The 18,416-nt window shown below is 37.8% G+C and overlaps 1 protein-coding gene across 2 annotated transcripts in view; it reads right to left on the bottom strand.

Annotated features, from left to right (window-relative positions):
* The window catches only part of SPATA6 (spermatogenesis associated 6), a 181,915-nt gene that overhangs the window by 18,004 nt on the left and 145,495 nt on the right, over nt 1-18,416 (bottom strand). For both annotated transcript variants that reach the window (XM_070368091.1, XM_070368092.1), the window contains exon 12: nt 14,420-14,511. In XM_070368091.1, coding sequence (XP_070224192.1) covers nt 14,420-14,511 — 92 coding nt within the window. The remainder of the gene's footprint in view (nt 1-14,419; nt 14,512-18,416) is intronic.

The raw sequence follows: 18,416 nt of genomic DNA, 5'->3' as shown, positions 1-18,416 counted from the left end.
TTCTGTAAATCGTGTTAATAGGTGTCTCTATCTCCTGATGGCTTTGCTAAATTGGGAATCTACCTCATATATTCCAGCAATCTTACTAGATTTTATCAAACTTTCTTTACACCTGGTACCACCTCTTTCACACTGGAAAATTTTGAAAATGATAACATGATTAACCTTACTTTTACTTTGTCCATTCAGTTTCAGAGAGGTAATTAACACAATTTTAAATAATGTTAGTATAATCTTTAAAATATTTCAAAAGGCCTTAGCCAAGTCTGCAATGCTATTGCTTTCATATAGTTTCCACCTTTCATTAGCTTAGCTTCAGAAACAGTCTAGCCAAATGAATACAAGTTCTTTCATACAGTTTCTCACAATCCAAACTCCTGCCTAAAAACAGTCACTCAAAACAGTTTTTTGGACATTTTGAGTCAAATGGTAAAGAAATCACATACATAAACACATTGATAGAATATTTCTGCATATACTCTGTACCTCTGCAAACATTCTACAAGTCTAAGGCCCCACGTTTGCCTCTGTTCCCTCATACTACTTTCAGTTCAGTTCAGTTGCTCAGTTGTGTCCGACTCTTTGTGACCCCACGGACTGCAGCATGCCAGGCTTCCCTGTCCTTCACCACCTCCCGGAGCTTGCTCAAACTCATGTCCATCAAGATGGTGATGCCATCTAACCATCTCATCCTCTGTCGGTCCCTTCTCCTCCTGCCTTCAATCTTTCCCAGCACAGGGTCTTTTCCAGGGAGTCAGTTCTTCGCATCAGGGGGCCAAAGTATTGGAGTTTCAGCTTCAGCATCTGTCCTTCCAATGAATATTCAGGACAGATTTCCTTTAGGATTTCCTTTAGGATTGACTGATTTCCAAGGGACTCTCAAGAGTCTTCTTCAACACCACAGTTCAAAAGCATCAATCCTTCAGCACTCAGCCTTCTTAATGGTCCAACTCTCACATCCTTACATGACTACTGGAACAACTACAGCTTTGACTAGATGGATCTTTGTTGGCAAAGTAATGTCTCTGCTTTTTAATACGTTGTCTAGGTTGGTCATAGCTTTTCTTCCAAGGACCAAGTATCTTTTAATTTCATGGCAGTGGTCACCATCTGCAGTGATTTTGGAGTCCAAGAAAATAAAGTCTCTCACTGTTTCCATTGTTTCCCCATCTATTTGCCGTGAAGTGATGGGACAAGATGCCATGATCTTAGTTTTCTGAATGTTGAGTTTTCAGCCAGCTTTTCACTCTCCTCTTTCACTTTCATTAAGAGGCTCTTTAGTTTCTATTTGCTTTCTGCCATAAGGGTGGTGTCATCTGCATATCTGAGGTTACTGATATTTCTCCAGGCAGTCTTGATTCCAGCTTGTGCTTCATCCAGCATGGCATTTCACATGATGTACTCCACATAGAAGTTAAACAAGCAGAGTGACAATATACAGCCTTGATGTACTTTTTTCCCAATCTGGAACCACTGTTCCATGTCCAGTTCTAAATGCTGCTTCTTGACCTGCATACAGATTTCTCAGAAGGCAGGGAAGGTGGTCTGGTATTTCCACCTCTTTAAGAATTCTCCACATTGGAAAGCCCTCATAATACTTTAGGAGTCCCCATATGTTATCTTTTTTTCATTGGATTGTATTTGCTTTATTTGTTGCTGTGTTTTGTTTTACATCAAGTCATGCACTAATTAATATTCACAAAGCACAGATCTGTACTTTATGTCCCTGTTGTCCATAGTCATCAACTTTACTGCATAATAATGTCCTTTTCTGAACTCTGTATTTTGCCAGGCTAGTTCTACCACAATAAACCTACTCAACACAAATTTGAATTTCTATTAAGCCACTACCCAAATCTCAGAAAAGTAAGCAATAGTAGGGACATTAACTTTGAAAATCATTGTGTAGGTTTTTCTGATATTGTAAATCTAATTCCTAATCTCTATCATAAATTATTATATTTAATGCCATCAGGCATAGATTTGCTACTGCTTTGGTATTATTAGACAATACTTTTTTTCATATCACAAAGCTGCTTTAAAATATCAATGCTATCTCAATGGCTTGCAATGAATAAATAAAGTCCAATAACCTTTTCAGAAGCAACTGTGAACCTGGAGAGTTTCTGTAAAAAAAGAGCTGAAGTGGTCAAAACAGATATCCTAAAACACTTTAAAAATCTTGAAGATTTTGACAGGGAGATATTTCTTTTTAAAATTGTAAAACTTTAGACAGTATTGTGGTTCTCTGGAAAGAATTGGGAATTGGCTCGTCCTGTAAGTCTGAATTGCAAAGTAGAGATGTTTGCAAAACAGGTCCTAATATAGCCCATGGATAGGTGCAAACAAAGAACAGCAGAATCTTAAAAGCAACATTTACTTCTAGACATAGAAGCACTGGCTATCTAACTAATAGATTGTGAACATATTGAGTCAATTCTAATTTTCCATTACTGAGAACATTAATAAGCTTAAAATGGGTAAGCAACACTAAAACATCTTATTATAGTAATAGGCTTTTAAAGACCACACTTCTGTATTTTACTAAGAGTATCTCCAGCATTCATTCATTCAAAGCACTCAAAGTTCCTACTCTACAAAGCATAGCATCAGTGTTATGTAACATAAAATGGTTATCTTCAAAGCAGGATAAAATTGCTATTTTATTAAATGCAGCATAGATATATATTTTTTTAGCAATTTTCTCTTGCTACTTCAATAGGGAGCTCTCTATTTAATTATGACAATGCTATTAAAAAAAACACACACAAAAAAGAACAGAGACTAGGATAATATCTGCGAACTAAGCACTTTCAAAATTTAAATGTTGTTAAGATATAAATTATAAATTTTTAAAGCCTTGCATATATTTAGACAAGAGAAAGGTCTTACGCAGCTTAACATGTACTAGGATACCAAGGGCATGACTAGGTTTTATACTCAGAAAAGGAGGAACTCACTTGAAACCCTGACAGTGTTTTCTGTATCAGTATGAAATGAAGACCAAGTACATACCACTTTACACACGGTATTCAGATAACATATCTATAAAGTGATATACATGAAGAAAAGGTCAGAGGGTAAGATATATGGCACACAAATGATAAGAACAGGTGGCAAGAATACACAAAAGAACTATAAAAAAAGATCTTTATGACCCAGACAATCACTATGGTATGATCACTCACCTAGAGCCAGACATCCTGGAATATTAAGTCAAGTGGGCCTTAGGAAGCATCACTATGAACAAAGCTCGTGGAGGTGATGGAAATCCAGTTGAACTATTTCAAAATGGTGTTAAAATGTTGCACTCAGGTCAGCAAATTTGGAAAACTCAGCAGTAGCCACAGGAGTGGAAAAGGTCAGTTTTCATTCCAATCCCAAAGAAAGGCAATGCCAAAGAATGTTCCAACTATGGCACAACTGCACTCATCTCACACGCTAGCAAAGTAAAGCTCAAAATTCTCCAAGCCAGGCTTCAGCAGTATGTGAATCGAGAACTTCCAGATGTTCAAGCTAGATTTAGGAAAGGCAGAGGAACCAGAGATCAAATTGCTAATATCCGTTGGATCATCAAAAAAGGAAGAGAGTTCCAGAAAAAACATCTATTTCTGCTTTACTGACTAAGCCAAAGCCTTTGACTGTGTGGATCCACAACACACTGTGGAAAATTCTTCAAGAGATGGGAATACCAGACCATCTTACCTGCCTCCTGAAAAATCTGTATGCAGGTCAAGAAGCAACAGTTAGAACTGGACATGGAATAGCAGACTGGTTACAAATTGGGAAGGAAGTACGTCAAGGCTGTATATTTCCACCCTGCTTATTTAACTTATATGCAGAGTACATCATGTGAAACGCTGGGCTGAATGAAGCACAAGCTGGAATCAAGATTGCCTGGAGAAATATCAGTAACCTCAGATATGCAGATGACACCACCTTTATGGCAGAAAGCGAGCAGGAACTAAAGAGCCTTTTGATGAAAGTGAAAGAGGAGAGTGAAAAAGCTGGCTGAAAACTCAATATTCAGAAAACTAAGATCATGGCATCCGATCCCATCACTTCATGGCAAATAGATGGGGCAATGATGTAAACAGTGAGAGACTTTATTTTCCTGGACTCCAAAATCACTGCAGATGGTGATCACTGCCATGAAATTAAAAGATGCTTGCTCCTTGGAAGAAAAGCTATAACCAACCTAAATAGCATATTAAAAAGCAGACACATTACTTTACTGACAAAGATCCATGTAGTCAAAGCTTTGGTTTTTCCAATAGTCATGTATGGACGTGAGAGTTGGACCATAAAGAAAGCTGAGAGCCGAAGTTTTGATGCTTTTAAATTGTGGTATTGGAGAAGACTCTTGAGAGTCCCTTGGACTGCAAGGAAATCAAACCAGTCAATTCTAAAGGAAATTTGTCCTGAATATTCATTGGAAGGATTGATGTTGAAGCTGAAACCTGTTGTGAAGAATAGACTCATTGAAAAAGACCCTGATGCCGGGCAAGACTGAAGACAGGAGAAGGGGCTGACAGAGGATGAGATGGTTGAATGGCATCACCGACTCAATGGACATGAGTTTGAGCAAGCTCCAGAAATTGGTGATGGACAGGGAAGCCTGGCATGCTGCAGTCCAGGGGGTCACAAAGAGTCAGACACAAATGAGTGACTGAATAAATATACTGGATGGATGTATGATGGATGTATGGATAGATGTAAGTAAGGAATGTAGGAAGGAAAGATTCAAAATCCTGGAGATCAGGATAGATGATAGGGAGAGGCTTTAATATGAGGTAATAAAATTGTGAAAGCATTTTGCATCTTTAAAGATACAACAGAAAATAAAATGTCATAAAATATCATTAAAGCCATCAAGAGACTTCTGGTTCAAGATGCTGGAATAGAAAGACATACACTCATCTCCTCCTGCAAGGGCACCAAAATCACAACTAGCTATTGAACAACCATCCACAGGAGGACCCTGGAACCTACCGAAAAAGATACCCCATGTCCGAAGGCAAAGAAGAAGCTGCACTGAGATGGCAGGAGAGGCACAATCACAGTAAAATCAAATCCCACACCCGCTGGGTGGGGGACTCACAAACTGGAGACCAATAGTACCAAAGAAATTCTCCCACTGTTGTGAATGTTTGGAACCTGACATCAGGCTTCCTAGTCTGGGCACTCGACAAAGGGACTGGGAATCCTCAGGGAATCCGATCTTGAAGGCCAGAGGGATCTGATTATCATACTTCCACAGGGTTGGGGGAAACAGAGACTCCAGTCTTGGAGGGCACAAACAAAACCTTGAGTGCACCAAGACTCAGAGGAAAGGAGCAGTGATTCCACAGGAAACTGAACCCAAACTACCTGCTAGTGTTGGAGGGTCTCCTGTGGAGGTGTGGGTCAGCAGGGGCCCACCACAGGGATGGGGGGACTGGTGGCAGCTGTCTGGGAAAGCCCCGTCTTGGCGGTCACCCTTAACTCCCAAGGGATGGGTCACCTCAGGCCAAAAAGCTACCAGAGAGGGAGCAAACCCTTCCCATCAGCAGATAATCAGATCAAAGATTTACTGAGCAAGGCCCTGCCCACCAGAGCAAGACTCAGTTTTTCCCACCACAGTCCTTCTCATCAAGAAGCTTACACAAGCCTCTTAGCCTCTGCCATCAGAGAGCAGACAGAAGAAGCAAGAACCACAATCCCACAGGGAGTAAAACAAAACCATGTTAAGAAAGTTAATTAGTATGAAAAAGCAGAAAGTTACATCCCAGATGAAGCAACAAGATAGTGTCAGAATAGTGATAGTGGTTGATCCCGCTGTCAGAGGATGTCTGCAGAGGGGTAATTTTGGCCAAGATCTCAAGTTCCCTTTTGACTTCTACTGAGAGAAGCTTTAAGGCAAGCAAGTGGGTAATTACTTTGAGTGTGATTCCCTCATATTTGAGATGGAAAGTAGAATGGGAGTGACTTCTTGCCCTATTATATAACTTGGGGATAAAACAAATAATATCATAATCATTCATCCATGGACTAGTGTCTCCCTAATACACTCTCTAGTCTCTCCTGAACATATTTACAGCCTATGCATACACATAATATTCTAGACGACCAGGGATAGATAGAACTTTATCAAGGACAACTGTGGCTATCTTGTCCCTGGAATTTTATTGTCTGTCCATTAAGCAGTAAGTAAGATCTCAAGTACTCCCATACTGTTTGCTATTATCAGAATAATGATAGTGAATATGATTCAGGATCTTGGAAAAAGAATGGAGGTAAAGATTGAGATGATGCAAGAAATGTCTACCACAGACCTAAAAGAACTAAAGAACAAACAAACAAGAGATGAATAGTACACTAGAAGGAATCCATAGCAGAATAACTGAAGCATGGATAAATGACCTGGGGGACAGAATGGTGGAAACCACTGCCACGAACAGAATATAGAAAAAAGGATGAAAATAAAAGAAGCCAGCCTAAAAGACCTCTGGAACAACATTATCACATGAACATTCACATTATAGGGATCCCAGGAGGACAAGAGAGAAAAAGGACCTGAGAAAATATTTGAGGAGATAATAGCTGAAAACTTCCCTAACATGGAAAAGGAAATAATCAACCAAGTCTTGGAAGCACACAGAGTCCCAGGCAGGATAAACCCAAGGAGGAATACACTGAGACACATAACAATCAAACTGACAAAAATTAAAGACAGAGATAAAATATTAAAGCAACAAGGGAAAAACAACAAAAAAAACATATAAGGGAATTCCCATAAGGCTGATTTCTCAACAGAAACTTTACATGACAGAAGGGAACAGCATGACATATTTAAAGTGATGAAAGGGAAGAATGTACAACCAAGAATACTCTACTCAGCAAGACTCTCCTTCAGATTTGATGGAGAAATCAGAATTTTTACAGACAAGCAAAAGTTAAGAGAATTGCACCACCAAACCAGCTTTACAACAAATGCTAAAGGCAGAAAATAAGAGAAGGAAAAGCCCTACCTAAAGAAAATAAGCCCCAAACAATTAAGAAAACGGTAATAGGATTACCTTAAGGTAAGATTTAATTACCTTAAATGTAAATGGATTAAATGCACCCAAAAGACACAGATTGGCTGAGCAGATGAAAACCTGTGCATGTATGCACTTCCACTTACATTACTCTACTTGACCCCCCAAACTGTATGCAGTTATTTTATATTGTTAGGTTAATCATGTCCCCATTATGACTTGCAATTGTAATTATCTTTTATTTTTTGTCTGACTATTGATTGTGAAAACTGATAAACATCTTTTACTATTGTGATTATGTAACTATTACTCACTTAATACTACTGTATCATGATTGGTCAACAGAAATATTATAGAATTCTATATCACTAAAGCTACCATTTAATAGAAAAACCTGTAATCACTTTTTAAAATCCATATGCATATCAGAATTACCTTGGAATTTTTTGGAAAAAAAAAAAAGACAACAAGATTTCTTGGTAAATTATAGCAGTAGTTCTCAAACTTTAACACACATCAGAGTCATCTGAAGGGCTTATTACAACTCAGATTATTGAGTCTCACACCCAGAATAACTAACTGAATATGTCTGAGGTGGGGTCCAAGAATTTGGATTTCTAACAAATACCAGGGTATTTATGATACCACTCATCTAGGAACTACAGTAAATTATTGGCTTTTCTATAGAAATGTGAAACTTTAGGGAAAAAATTGGATGTTGTTTAACTTCTTTTACTATTCACATAAACTACATAGTAAACATTAATAGAAGTTTATTCAAATGAATTTACTGAAGACTGGTTACTTACAGGTCACTTACTTCCCTTTCTTGGATGTGTAGAAATGAGCCACTGACAAGAAATAAGATCTGATTGCTTTCATCATCATTAATTCCACTGTTGATTCCTCATCTAGAGATGTTATTAAATATCACAACCATACAGTGTTTACTTAAATAATGCCTTAAAGCTTCAACAAATGCAATTGATCATTATTAATAAAGGACTTAATTTTAATATCTGAACTTTTTAAAAAAACTGAGCTCCTAGTACACATCAGAGACCTTGATACACAGTCAAAAACAAAGGTAGGAAAAACATCGGTGCCTTATGCTTAACATGAGGAGGCAAGACAGACACAGAATGAAACAATCATTATGGGATAAATACTGCCAATTGCAAATATATACGTGAGAGGAAATGGTAGGATAAAGGAAAAAACGACAGTCTAAGATCCAACCAGTCCATCCTAAAGGAAATCAGTCCTGGGTGTTCATTGGAAGGACTGATGTTGAAGCTGAAAGTCCAATACTTTGGCCACTTGATGTGAAGAGCTGACTCATTTGAAAAGACCCTAATGTTGGGAAAGATTGGAGGCAGGAGGAGAAGGGGACGACAGAGGATGAGATGGTTAGATGGTATCACTGACTCAATGGACATGAGTTTGGGTAAACTCCGGGAGTTGGTGATGGACAGGGAGGCCTGGCATGCTGCAGTTCATGGAGTTGCAAAGAGTCAGAATATGACTGAGCAACTGAACTGAACTGAACTGAACTGCTGAGGTCATAAAAGGTATCTCAGAAGATGGAATAACTTGAGCTTAGTCCTAAAGAATGGATAGACATTCACTAGATAAACAAGATGGCATTGGTTATTCTCTGTATCATACTATAACAGAACCAAGGCACAAATTATCTGAAACATCATAATATACCAGGTCACACAAAATCCAAAGAATTCAAATTAGAATTAAGCAACATTTTTCTCACTTAAAACTGAAAGTTTATTCTTGTTCAAGGGACTTTAAGTCTATGTATTATTTTGATTTTTTTTTCCATTTACTAGTACCAAAGACAGCTTTTTGGCTATGTGTTACACCTTGGTAAATTCATCAAGTTAACTGGATAGTGAGCAATGGCAGGAGATTAAAATTACAGTCAATCTGTGTTATTCAAGAACATATAGTCAAAGTTTAAACTAGTCACTTTGAGATTACGTTATAAACAATTTCATAATTATAACATTTATTTTGAGCATATTCCTACTGTTAGTAACCTGCAAAATATGTACAAGTAAATAGAAAACAGTTTATATAAATAGCCAGTCCCTTAAAAGGACAACATAGCTAAAAATTCAGGGCAATAGTTATAAATGGCCATCTAATGTTCTAAACATGAAATTAAAATTATTTTTATACTCTTCTCTATTTCTGTGGCCAACTCCCATCATGAAGTATCACCCCTTGCCTGATATTTCAGTTCAGTTCAGTTCAGTCGCTCACTCGTGTCCGACTCTTTGCGACCCCATGAATCGCAGCACGCCAGGCCTCCCTGTCCATCACCAACTCCCGGAGTTTACCCAGACTCACGTCCATCGAGTCAGTGATGCCATCCAGCCATCTCATCCTCCATCGTCCCCTTCTCCTCCTGCCCCCAATCCCTCCAAGCATCAGAGTCTTTTCCAATGAGTCAACTCTTCGCATGAGGTGGCCAAAGTACTGGAGTTTCAGCTTTAGCATCATTCCTTCCAAAGAAATCCTAGGGCTGATCTCCTTCAGAATGGACTGGTTGGATCTCCTTGCAGTCCAAGGGACTCTCAAGAGTCTTCTTCAACACTACAGTTCAAAGGCATCAATTCTTCCTCGCTCAGCCTTCTTCACAGTCCAACTCTCACATCCATACATGACCACAGGAAAAACCATAGCCTTGACTAGACGGACCTTTGTTGGCAAAGTAATGTCTCTGCTTTTGAATATGCTATCTAGGTTGGCCATAACTTTCTTTCCAAGGAGTAAGCGTCTTTTAATTTCATGGCTGCAGTCACCATCTGCAGTGATTTTGGAGCCCACAAAAATAAAGTCTGACACTGTTTCCACTGTTTCCCCATCTATTTCCCATGAAGTGATGGGACCGGATGCCATGATCTTCATTTTCTGAATGTTGAGCTTTAAGCCAACTTTTTCACTCTCCATTTTCACTTTCACCAAGAGGCTTTTTAGTTCCTCTTCACTTTCTGCCATAAGGGTGGTGTCATCTGCATATCTGAGGTTATTGATATTTCTCCCTGCAATCTTGATTCCAGCTTGCGCTTCTTCCAGTCCAGCGTTTCTCATGATGTACTCTGCATATAAGTTAAATAAGCAGGGTGACAATATACAGCCTTGACGTACTCCTTGACTATTTGGAACCAGTCTGTTGTTCCATGTCCAGTTCTAACTGTTGCTGCCTGATATTTAGTTAGGACTAATTCTCAAACTGGACAGTGATGCTGCTGCTGCTGCTGCTGCTAAGTCGCTTCAGTCGTGTCCGACTCTGTGCGACCCCATAGACGGCAGCCCACCAGGCTCCCCCGTTCCTGGGATTCTCCAGGCAAGAACACTGGAGTGGGTTGCCATTTCCTTCTCCAATGCATGAAAGTGAAAAAATAAAGTGAAGTCGCTCAGTCGTGTCTGACTCCTAGCGAATTATACAACAAAGAAGGGAATTTTCATTGAAATCCTGAAAACTGAAGAAATTTGAAATATATACAGAAGGTATTAAAAAGAGAAAGAGCATCTCAGGACCCTGGTAATTGGTAACGGTACAATAGCAAATGTCTAAAATTTCCTGAAAGATAGGCAGTATGAAAGTTGAGAAGGACTATCTTTATAGTAGTAAATTCTTTCCCCAATCCAGCTCTCAAATCCCAAATTATTAGAAGTAAAAGGTCACTTAATAATTTCTTAATAAGAGATTTCTTTCAAGTGAATTTCATATTCAAAGGTGATAGAAGAGACAGGACAGTTAGCACGGGAAATGTAATAACAAGTACTCTGATAACCACAATGAATATCTAGATCATAAGATAAAGGATTGAGTCCTGGGCATAGATTTTTCTGGGAAAAAAATATGAAAAGAAAATAATTTCTCATTATGAATATTCTTTATTTGATTGTCATTATATTTCCCTTTAGTTCTTTAAACATAGCTGCTACATCCTCGGGGCCAGCTCAAACTGTTTTTAATAATTCATTTTCCATGTGTATGGGTCACACTTTACTGTTTCTTTGCATGTCCCATAATCTTTTGTCAAAAACAACAATTTAGATAAAAATTGCAGCAACTCTGGGTTCTGGATCCTTACCTAGAGTTGTTGTTATTTGTTTAGTGACTTGTCTAGACCTATGCCATGGAGTCTGTTTCCCTTGCACACTGTAGTTGCTGGTGTCTCTTGTTCTTTTCTTTTTTTTTTTTAAATTATTGTTTCCATTTTTAAGCCTGGCCTTCTAGAGGTTGCCCTGGATCAGCATAGCTTCAGTCAGTTCAGTTCAGTTCAGTCGCTCAGTTGCGTCCGACTCTTTGCGACCCCATGAATCACAGCACGCCAGGCCTTCCTGTCCATCACCAACTCCCGGAGTTCACTCAGACTCACGTCCATCAAGTCAGTGATGCCATCCAGCCATCTCATCCTCTGTCGTCCCCTTCTCCTGCCCTCAATCCCTCCCAACATCAGAGTCTTTTCCAATGAGTCAACTCTTTGCATGAGGTGGCCAAAGTACTGGAGTTTCAGCTTTAGCATCATTCCTTCCAAAGAATACCCAGGACTGATCTCCTTTACAATGGACTGACTGGATCTCCTTGCAGTCCAAGGGAATCTCAAGAGTCTTCTCCAATACCACAGTTCAAAAGCATCAATTCTTCGGCACTCAGCATAGCTAGCTGCAGCTACTGCTGCTAAGTCGCTTCAGTTGTGTCCGACTCTGTGTGACCCCATAGACGGCAGCCCACCAGGCTCCCCTATCCCTGGGATTCTCCAAGCAAGAACACTGGAGTGGGTTGCCATCTCCTTCTCCAATGCATGAAAGTGAAAAGTGAAAGTGAAGTCATGTCTGACTCTTAGCAACCCCATGGATTGCAGCCCACCAGGCTCCTCCGTCCATGGGATTTTCCAATGACTGGTCAGAGTCAATAACCCTATAAAGTTTCCATTTTTTTGCCAATGGATCTATGGGTGGCTTAGGGAATATATTTAACATTTATCTGGTTGACAAAACTGCCCTGGAGTTTGCTTTCTGCCTTCACAAGATCTGACATTCATCCATGGACCAGTGGCTCCTTAATACACTCTCTAGTCTCTCCTGAACATATTTACAGCCTATGCATACACATAATATTCTAGACAACCAGGGATAGATAGAACTTTATCAAGGACAGCTGTGGCTATCTTGTCCCTGGAATTTTATTGTCTGTCCATTAAACAGTAAGTAAGATCTCAAGTACTCCCTTACTGTTTGCCAGTAGGATCATTATTGTTTCCATTAATCCCTCTACACATGTCATTTCCTATACTATGCTCCATATAAAGTCAGTCCCCTCAGGAAGAGGAACTGCCTGACTTTTGGCATAAGTGCCCCAAAACTTTTGTGCCAAGGATCTGGGGGTCCAGGTGGGCCTTGGAGCTCCAAGGAAAATGGCATAGACTCCTAATGCTCTTATAGAACTTCAGTAGATTTTCTTGATAAATGTTTTTCAATTTGTAAGTTTTTAGTCAATTTCCAGAGTCCTTAAGTCTTTTTTTTTTTGATAATTCCATTCAGTTTTGTTGCTTTTGGAGGAGAGGATTTGCTGCGATCCTCACTCAGCCATTCCAGAGGTCCATGTGGACTTCCCCTTGACCCCGGTGTCAGAGGATGTCTGCAGAGGGGTAATGTTGGCCAAGATCTCAAGTTTTGACTTCTGCTGAGAGAAGCCTTAAGGCAAGCAAGTGGGTAATTACTTTGAGTGTGATTCCCTCATCTTTGAGATGGAAAGTAGAATGGGAGTGACTTCTTGGCCTATTATATAACTTGGGGATAAAACAAATAATATCATGATCAGTTCAGTACCTTCTGGAGTTAATAACAAAGGTACTCTTATAAAATGTCTTGAAGCATTAACCATTCTGTCCTATTGTTTCAATTATGTCCTAAGGGTCCAAGAGAAGAGGCAAGGAGTGTACTGTAACCTTAAAAATGTGTCAGTATAACTTTCCTGATGCTCTGCTTGACTCTCTCACTGGAGAGGTACTAAAACAGTCTCAGGTGACCTAAAGCTGAGCCATTAACATTGCCTGTGAACTGGAAAAAGAATCAATACTAAGGCTTATGGCAAACTTTAAACAGAAACAAGTGCTTTTCCAAATATGGTCCTTATATTACTTGCATTAGAATCATGTACAATATTTTTAAAAATGTTAATTTCTAGGTCTCACTCCTATATATAAGGAACCAGAATCTATGGAAGTAGAAAGTAGAAATCTGTATTTTTAGAAGCAATATCATGCATATAAAATTTTGAAAATCAGACTGTTTACCAACCCCTTATCAACCCTACTCACTTCTTATCCAAAGTAGAATTAATTATGTGGATATAGAACACAAAATTGGAATGCTAATCCATATGACAATAATTTAGGGAACAGAAGTCTAAGTAACAATAATATATGGTAAAAATTCTTCCCAAGGTATGTACTTTCTTGCACCTTCCTTTTCCTGTTTGAATTACTTCTTCTTCAAACTCACTTAAAATACAGGGAAAGTAGAGTATTCCTCTAAGATTGGGAAGCAGCAACTTTGGACAGGAGTTTACATTTATACTCTGTGTAATGAACACAAGGAAAAGTCCTCACATGTTCATGAAACGCTTACACGAGCCTACCACGGTAAAGATCAGAGATTTCAGTCCATATCCCTGGTTAGCAATAAAACATATTCCGTTATCTGGAACTTTTTTCCTTACACTTGTTCAGAAAACTCAGGAAGGCGGAAGACATAGTAATCAGTGGTATAGCATCAATCAGTCATACAGACTCAGAGAAATTTTAGTTATATAAACTCAAAATTTACACATTCAGTTTTTAACACCACACTTAATGGCAATTAACACAGTTTTCAAAAGTCTTCATGAGATATGTTAGTATAATTTTGCAAAAATTTTATTATTACTACAACATTTCTGAAATTTTAGGCTAGAAGAGCTGAATTTCTCCTATACTATTGAAAAATAATTTTTAAATTATAATAAATTAAAATAATTTAGCTTACTTATGGACAAAAATTATGAAACCTGTTGTTTGGATGAGAGTTAATATATCCTGAAATAAATTAGGACTATGTGGATTTGCAAGGCAGCCAAATACACTGTAAATTTTAAGTAGAAAGAAAGGCAACACCATTAACTGACCATATCTGTTTTCATTTATATTAAATTTTCAGTAATGCAAACATTAAAACATTTTACTAGGATTTTATATAGCTAAAATAAAATATAAATAAGTAAATAAATAAATATAAAAATTTGTCACAAATCCTGCAGATTAAAAACAAGGTTATTTGGACACTAACTATGAGAAGATCTCTGTACACTGCATTAGTCAAGCTCATACCTATACTCTGGGTCACTGTCATAGGCAGAGTCTCTATATAAAAGACCTCTTTTCAGTTCCAGTTCATCTTCTTTCTCTGGGTCTCGCTCATCCTGAAAAATTTAAAGATTTCCATTAATTTATTTTATAATTAAAATTACACCCATGTTTCTTTGGTAATTGTGATCCCCCTCTCCCAATACAAGAGACTGAATTAAATGCTGAATTTCTTAAGAAAAGAAACAAAAAGGTAAATGAGAATTTATTATTCTGTTAAATAAAACTAATATAGCTTTTTTTCTGTTATAGTATCACTTACACTGTTTATCAGAGACTAGTACACAGATGTTTCTTGCATCAGTGAATGATTAGGAATGGATACTGTCTCAAGATACATAATAAAATGTGCAGAAGTGATAGTTCACATACTTTTCCCTGGTGGCTCAGATAGTAAAGCATTTGCCTACAATGCGGGAGACCTAGGTTCGATCCCCAGGTTGGGAAGATCCTCTGGAGAAGGAAATAGCAACCCACTCCAGTACCCTTGCCTGGAAAATCCCATGGACGGAGGAGTGTGGTAGACTACAGTCCATGGGGTTGCAAAGAGTCGGACACGACTGAACGACTTTCATTTCACTTCAAAAAGATTATACCTACACTCTGAAAAATAAGTATTTGGGAAAACTATGCAGATGTAAGCATTTAGACATACCTATGACCCCCCAAAGAAGTGACTTAGCTTTATCACTCATATGCCAAAATGCAGTAACAAGCCATGAGAAGCGAAAACAAAAGCAAAGTAGTTGCAATCAAAACACATGGCTCCTCCCACTCCAGGCAGCCTCTTCTTTACTCCTGACAGATCCACTCAAAGGCAGAAGAAAAAGAATTCTAAAGAGACAGCTTTTTTTGTAAACTATGTCATTCACAGTAGTGCTCTTATATATATTAACTTTATATAATTCAGTATCAAATATCTTTGTCAACTATTGAATAATACTCTTATTCTACAGTCAAATAGGCACAGAAATAGAACTGATGGTAAAGGAACTAGTAAGCACAAATAGACTGTTATAAGGATTAGTATTAATATGTTATTCTTCATTTTATGTAAGAAATTTGTTAAATAAAGATTATGAAGAAAAATGATTTTAAAAATTTGGTGATGGCATGAAATTAATTAGGAAGAGAGCATTCAGTTAAAAAAAGTAGGGACTTCACTGATAGTTCAGTGATTAAGAATCCACTTTGCAGTGCAGGGCATGCAGGTTCAGTCCCTGGTCAGGGAACTAAGATCCCATACGCTGTGGAGCAACTAAGCCCACGTGCCACAACTACTGAACCAGCATGCTCCAGAGAGTCCGCATTCTGCAGCAACTGAAGCCCACATGCTCTGCAGCCTGTGTGCCACAACTAGAGAGCCTACGTGCCACAACTACTGAAGCCCTGGGCACTGGGAGTCCACACATCACACTAGAGAGTCTGTGGGAGGCAAGATCCAGCATGATGCAACAGAGATTGTGTGCTGCAACTAAGACCCAACACAGCCAGATGAATAAGTAAATAACGTAAGCAATAAATACTACAACAGGTTTGAAAATCACAGAAAATGTGAACATATATTTAGAATTATTATAACTTCCAGGTGAATTGAGCACATTACCATTATGAAGCAACTCCATTTATTTCTATTAATGCTTTTTCCCCTGACATTTTTTGGTTTACTTTTAATATAGCTATAATAGTGCTTGGATGATAAGTATTTGTACTTTTATTTTCAACTTTTCCTTGTTATCATATATATATCTTTTTCTTAAATACTATATAGATGGATGTTGCTTACTTTTGTCCAGTCTGATAAATCAATGAAGAAGAGTATATACTATATTATCACAGAAAATGTTATTGCCAGTAGTGAGTACAAAAAACATTACAAGAGAAAGTGCAAGGAATAAAAGAAAAAACGTTTACTCATTTCTAGATCATATAATAAATGACATCAGAAATAAACATAAATCAATATTCCTTATTTAATTTTGTCAGTACGGTTGAAAAAAATTTTTGACCAGAAGTAATAAAAACGTAGACTGAATTTTAAAAGTTTTTGTATGAAAAAATACAGAACTGCCTTTAAGATCTGAATCTTAAATATTCATTAAATAACCCCTGTTTTGAGCTGAGGAGACACGGGTTCAATCCCAGGGTCAGGAAGATCCCCTGGAGAAGGGAATGGCAACCCACTCCAGTATTCTTGCCTGGAGAATCCCATGGACAGAACAGCCTGGTGGGCTACAGACTATGGGGGTCTCAAAGAGTTGGACATGACTGAGTGACTGAGCATACACAGCACACTTACTATCCTAGACTCTGAGGACAGAAAGATGATTAAGACATGATTCCTGCATATACATGAAATAAGATTAGTTTATTCTGTGAATATATATGAGTAGAATGGATCGACAGGTAGAATTATTATGAGATACAATAAAGGACAAAATGAAGAAGACCTTTCTAATAAATAGAACATTCTAAAGCCAGAACAGTGTCTTAAGAGGGAGTAAGATCACAGTCACTAAAGCTATTTCTATAGAGCACTGATACCTATCCAGAACCAAGGAGTTCAGGGAGGGAAATTCTGCCCCAAGAAACAAAAAGACTATATAGCCTTTATGGCTATTCTTTTCAAATTTTAAGACTGTATTTTGGGACATTTATCATACATATGCAAACACATACGTATCTCTTACAAGCATCCTTATAGGCTTTTTTTTTAAAGATTAAATTGTGAAAAAGCAAAGAGGCAACAAACAACACACTTTATCCAAAGCTATTAACTATGAGTAAAGCAAGTATTTGAAGAGATATATCAGTCTCATTAATGTCAGAAAAATTCAGTTCTGGGGCATGGAGGAGGGATTCCCTTCTTATTTCTCATCAACATTCCCATTTGCCCACATGTAAACACAGATGAATGACACCAATATTTGCTGAGTTCCTTCAAGGTATCCAGGACTGAATTAGGTACTTCTCATATGAATATCTTATAAGCCTTCAATAACCTTATAAAAAAGGCACTGAAACTTGGAAAAATTAATAACTTACCCAAAGATTCAAGTTATTAAGTGGCAGAGCTGGAATTTAAACCCAGATAATTTACATTATCTTGTCTGCTACAATGCAAATAAGTTGGGCTATAAAATAAAAATCTCCATTCTAAGCCATTAGATTATTCCCCTTTATGAAAATTAAGGTCAAAGTCTTTCAGCTAATATCTATTCAGTTAGTTTTTTAAGAGGGTATTCTGTAATAATTTAACCTAGAAGAAACTTTTTTAGGAATTCCACGAAGAAAAATTTTTCTTTCAGCAAAAGTCATTAATAAAATGACACTTTATTAAAAGAAGCTGTGGGCTCTCCTTCCCTGAAACTGGCAGTAAGTTAAAGATTCTCTTAAGGTTCCCATCATTGATGATCACTGTCTTACACATGCAACTGACATCATACTTAGAACAACCCTGGAACAAAGAAATAAAAGGTATCTAACTCATGCTTGCAAACTGAAAAACTTAGGACAAAAGAAGTTCAACACTCTAAGATAAAGCCACAACTAAAAAGGTAGTCATCTCACTCATTAAATAGTATTTAATTAATTATACACCATCATTCTCAAATGAAATTCTCACGTATAGTTAAAATATCTACAAGATTTTTATTGCCATCAAATTCAAAACATTATTTATAATGAATTGTGTACAAGGACAAGAATTCAAATATAATTTAACTATTAGTTCTAATTTGCATTATCACCCTGGACAATTAATAGATTTAAATTTCTAAATCATAATATAGAGAAAATTTAGTTCAGTTCAGTTCAGTCGCTCAGTCGTGTCTGACTCTTTGCAACCCCATGAATCGCAGCACGCCAGGCCTCCCATGACTCAAACTCATGTCCATTGAGTCGGTGATGCCATCCAGCCATCTCATCCTCTGTTGTCCCCTTCTCCTCCTGCCCCCAATCC

This window comes from Bos mutus, chromosome 3, assembly GCF_027580195.1.
Source record: "Bos mutus isolate GX-2022 chromosome 3, NWIPB_WYAK_1.1, whole genome shotgun sequence".
Lineage (NCBI taxonomy): Eukaryota > Metazoa > Chordata > Mammalia > Artiodactyla > Bovidae > Bos > Bos mutus.
Note: the sequence above shows the minus strand (reverse complement) of the source record. Positions and strands in the feature narration are given on the sequence as shown.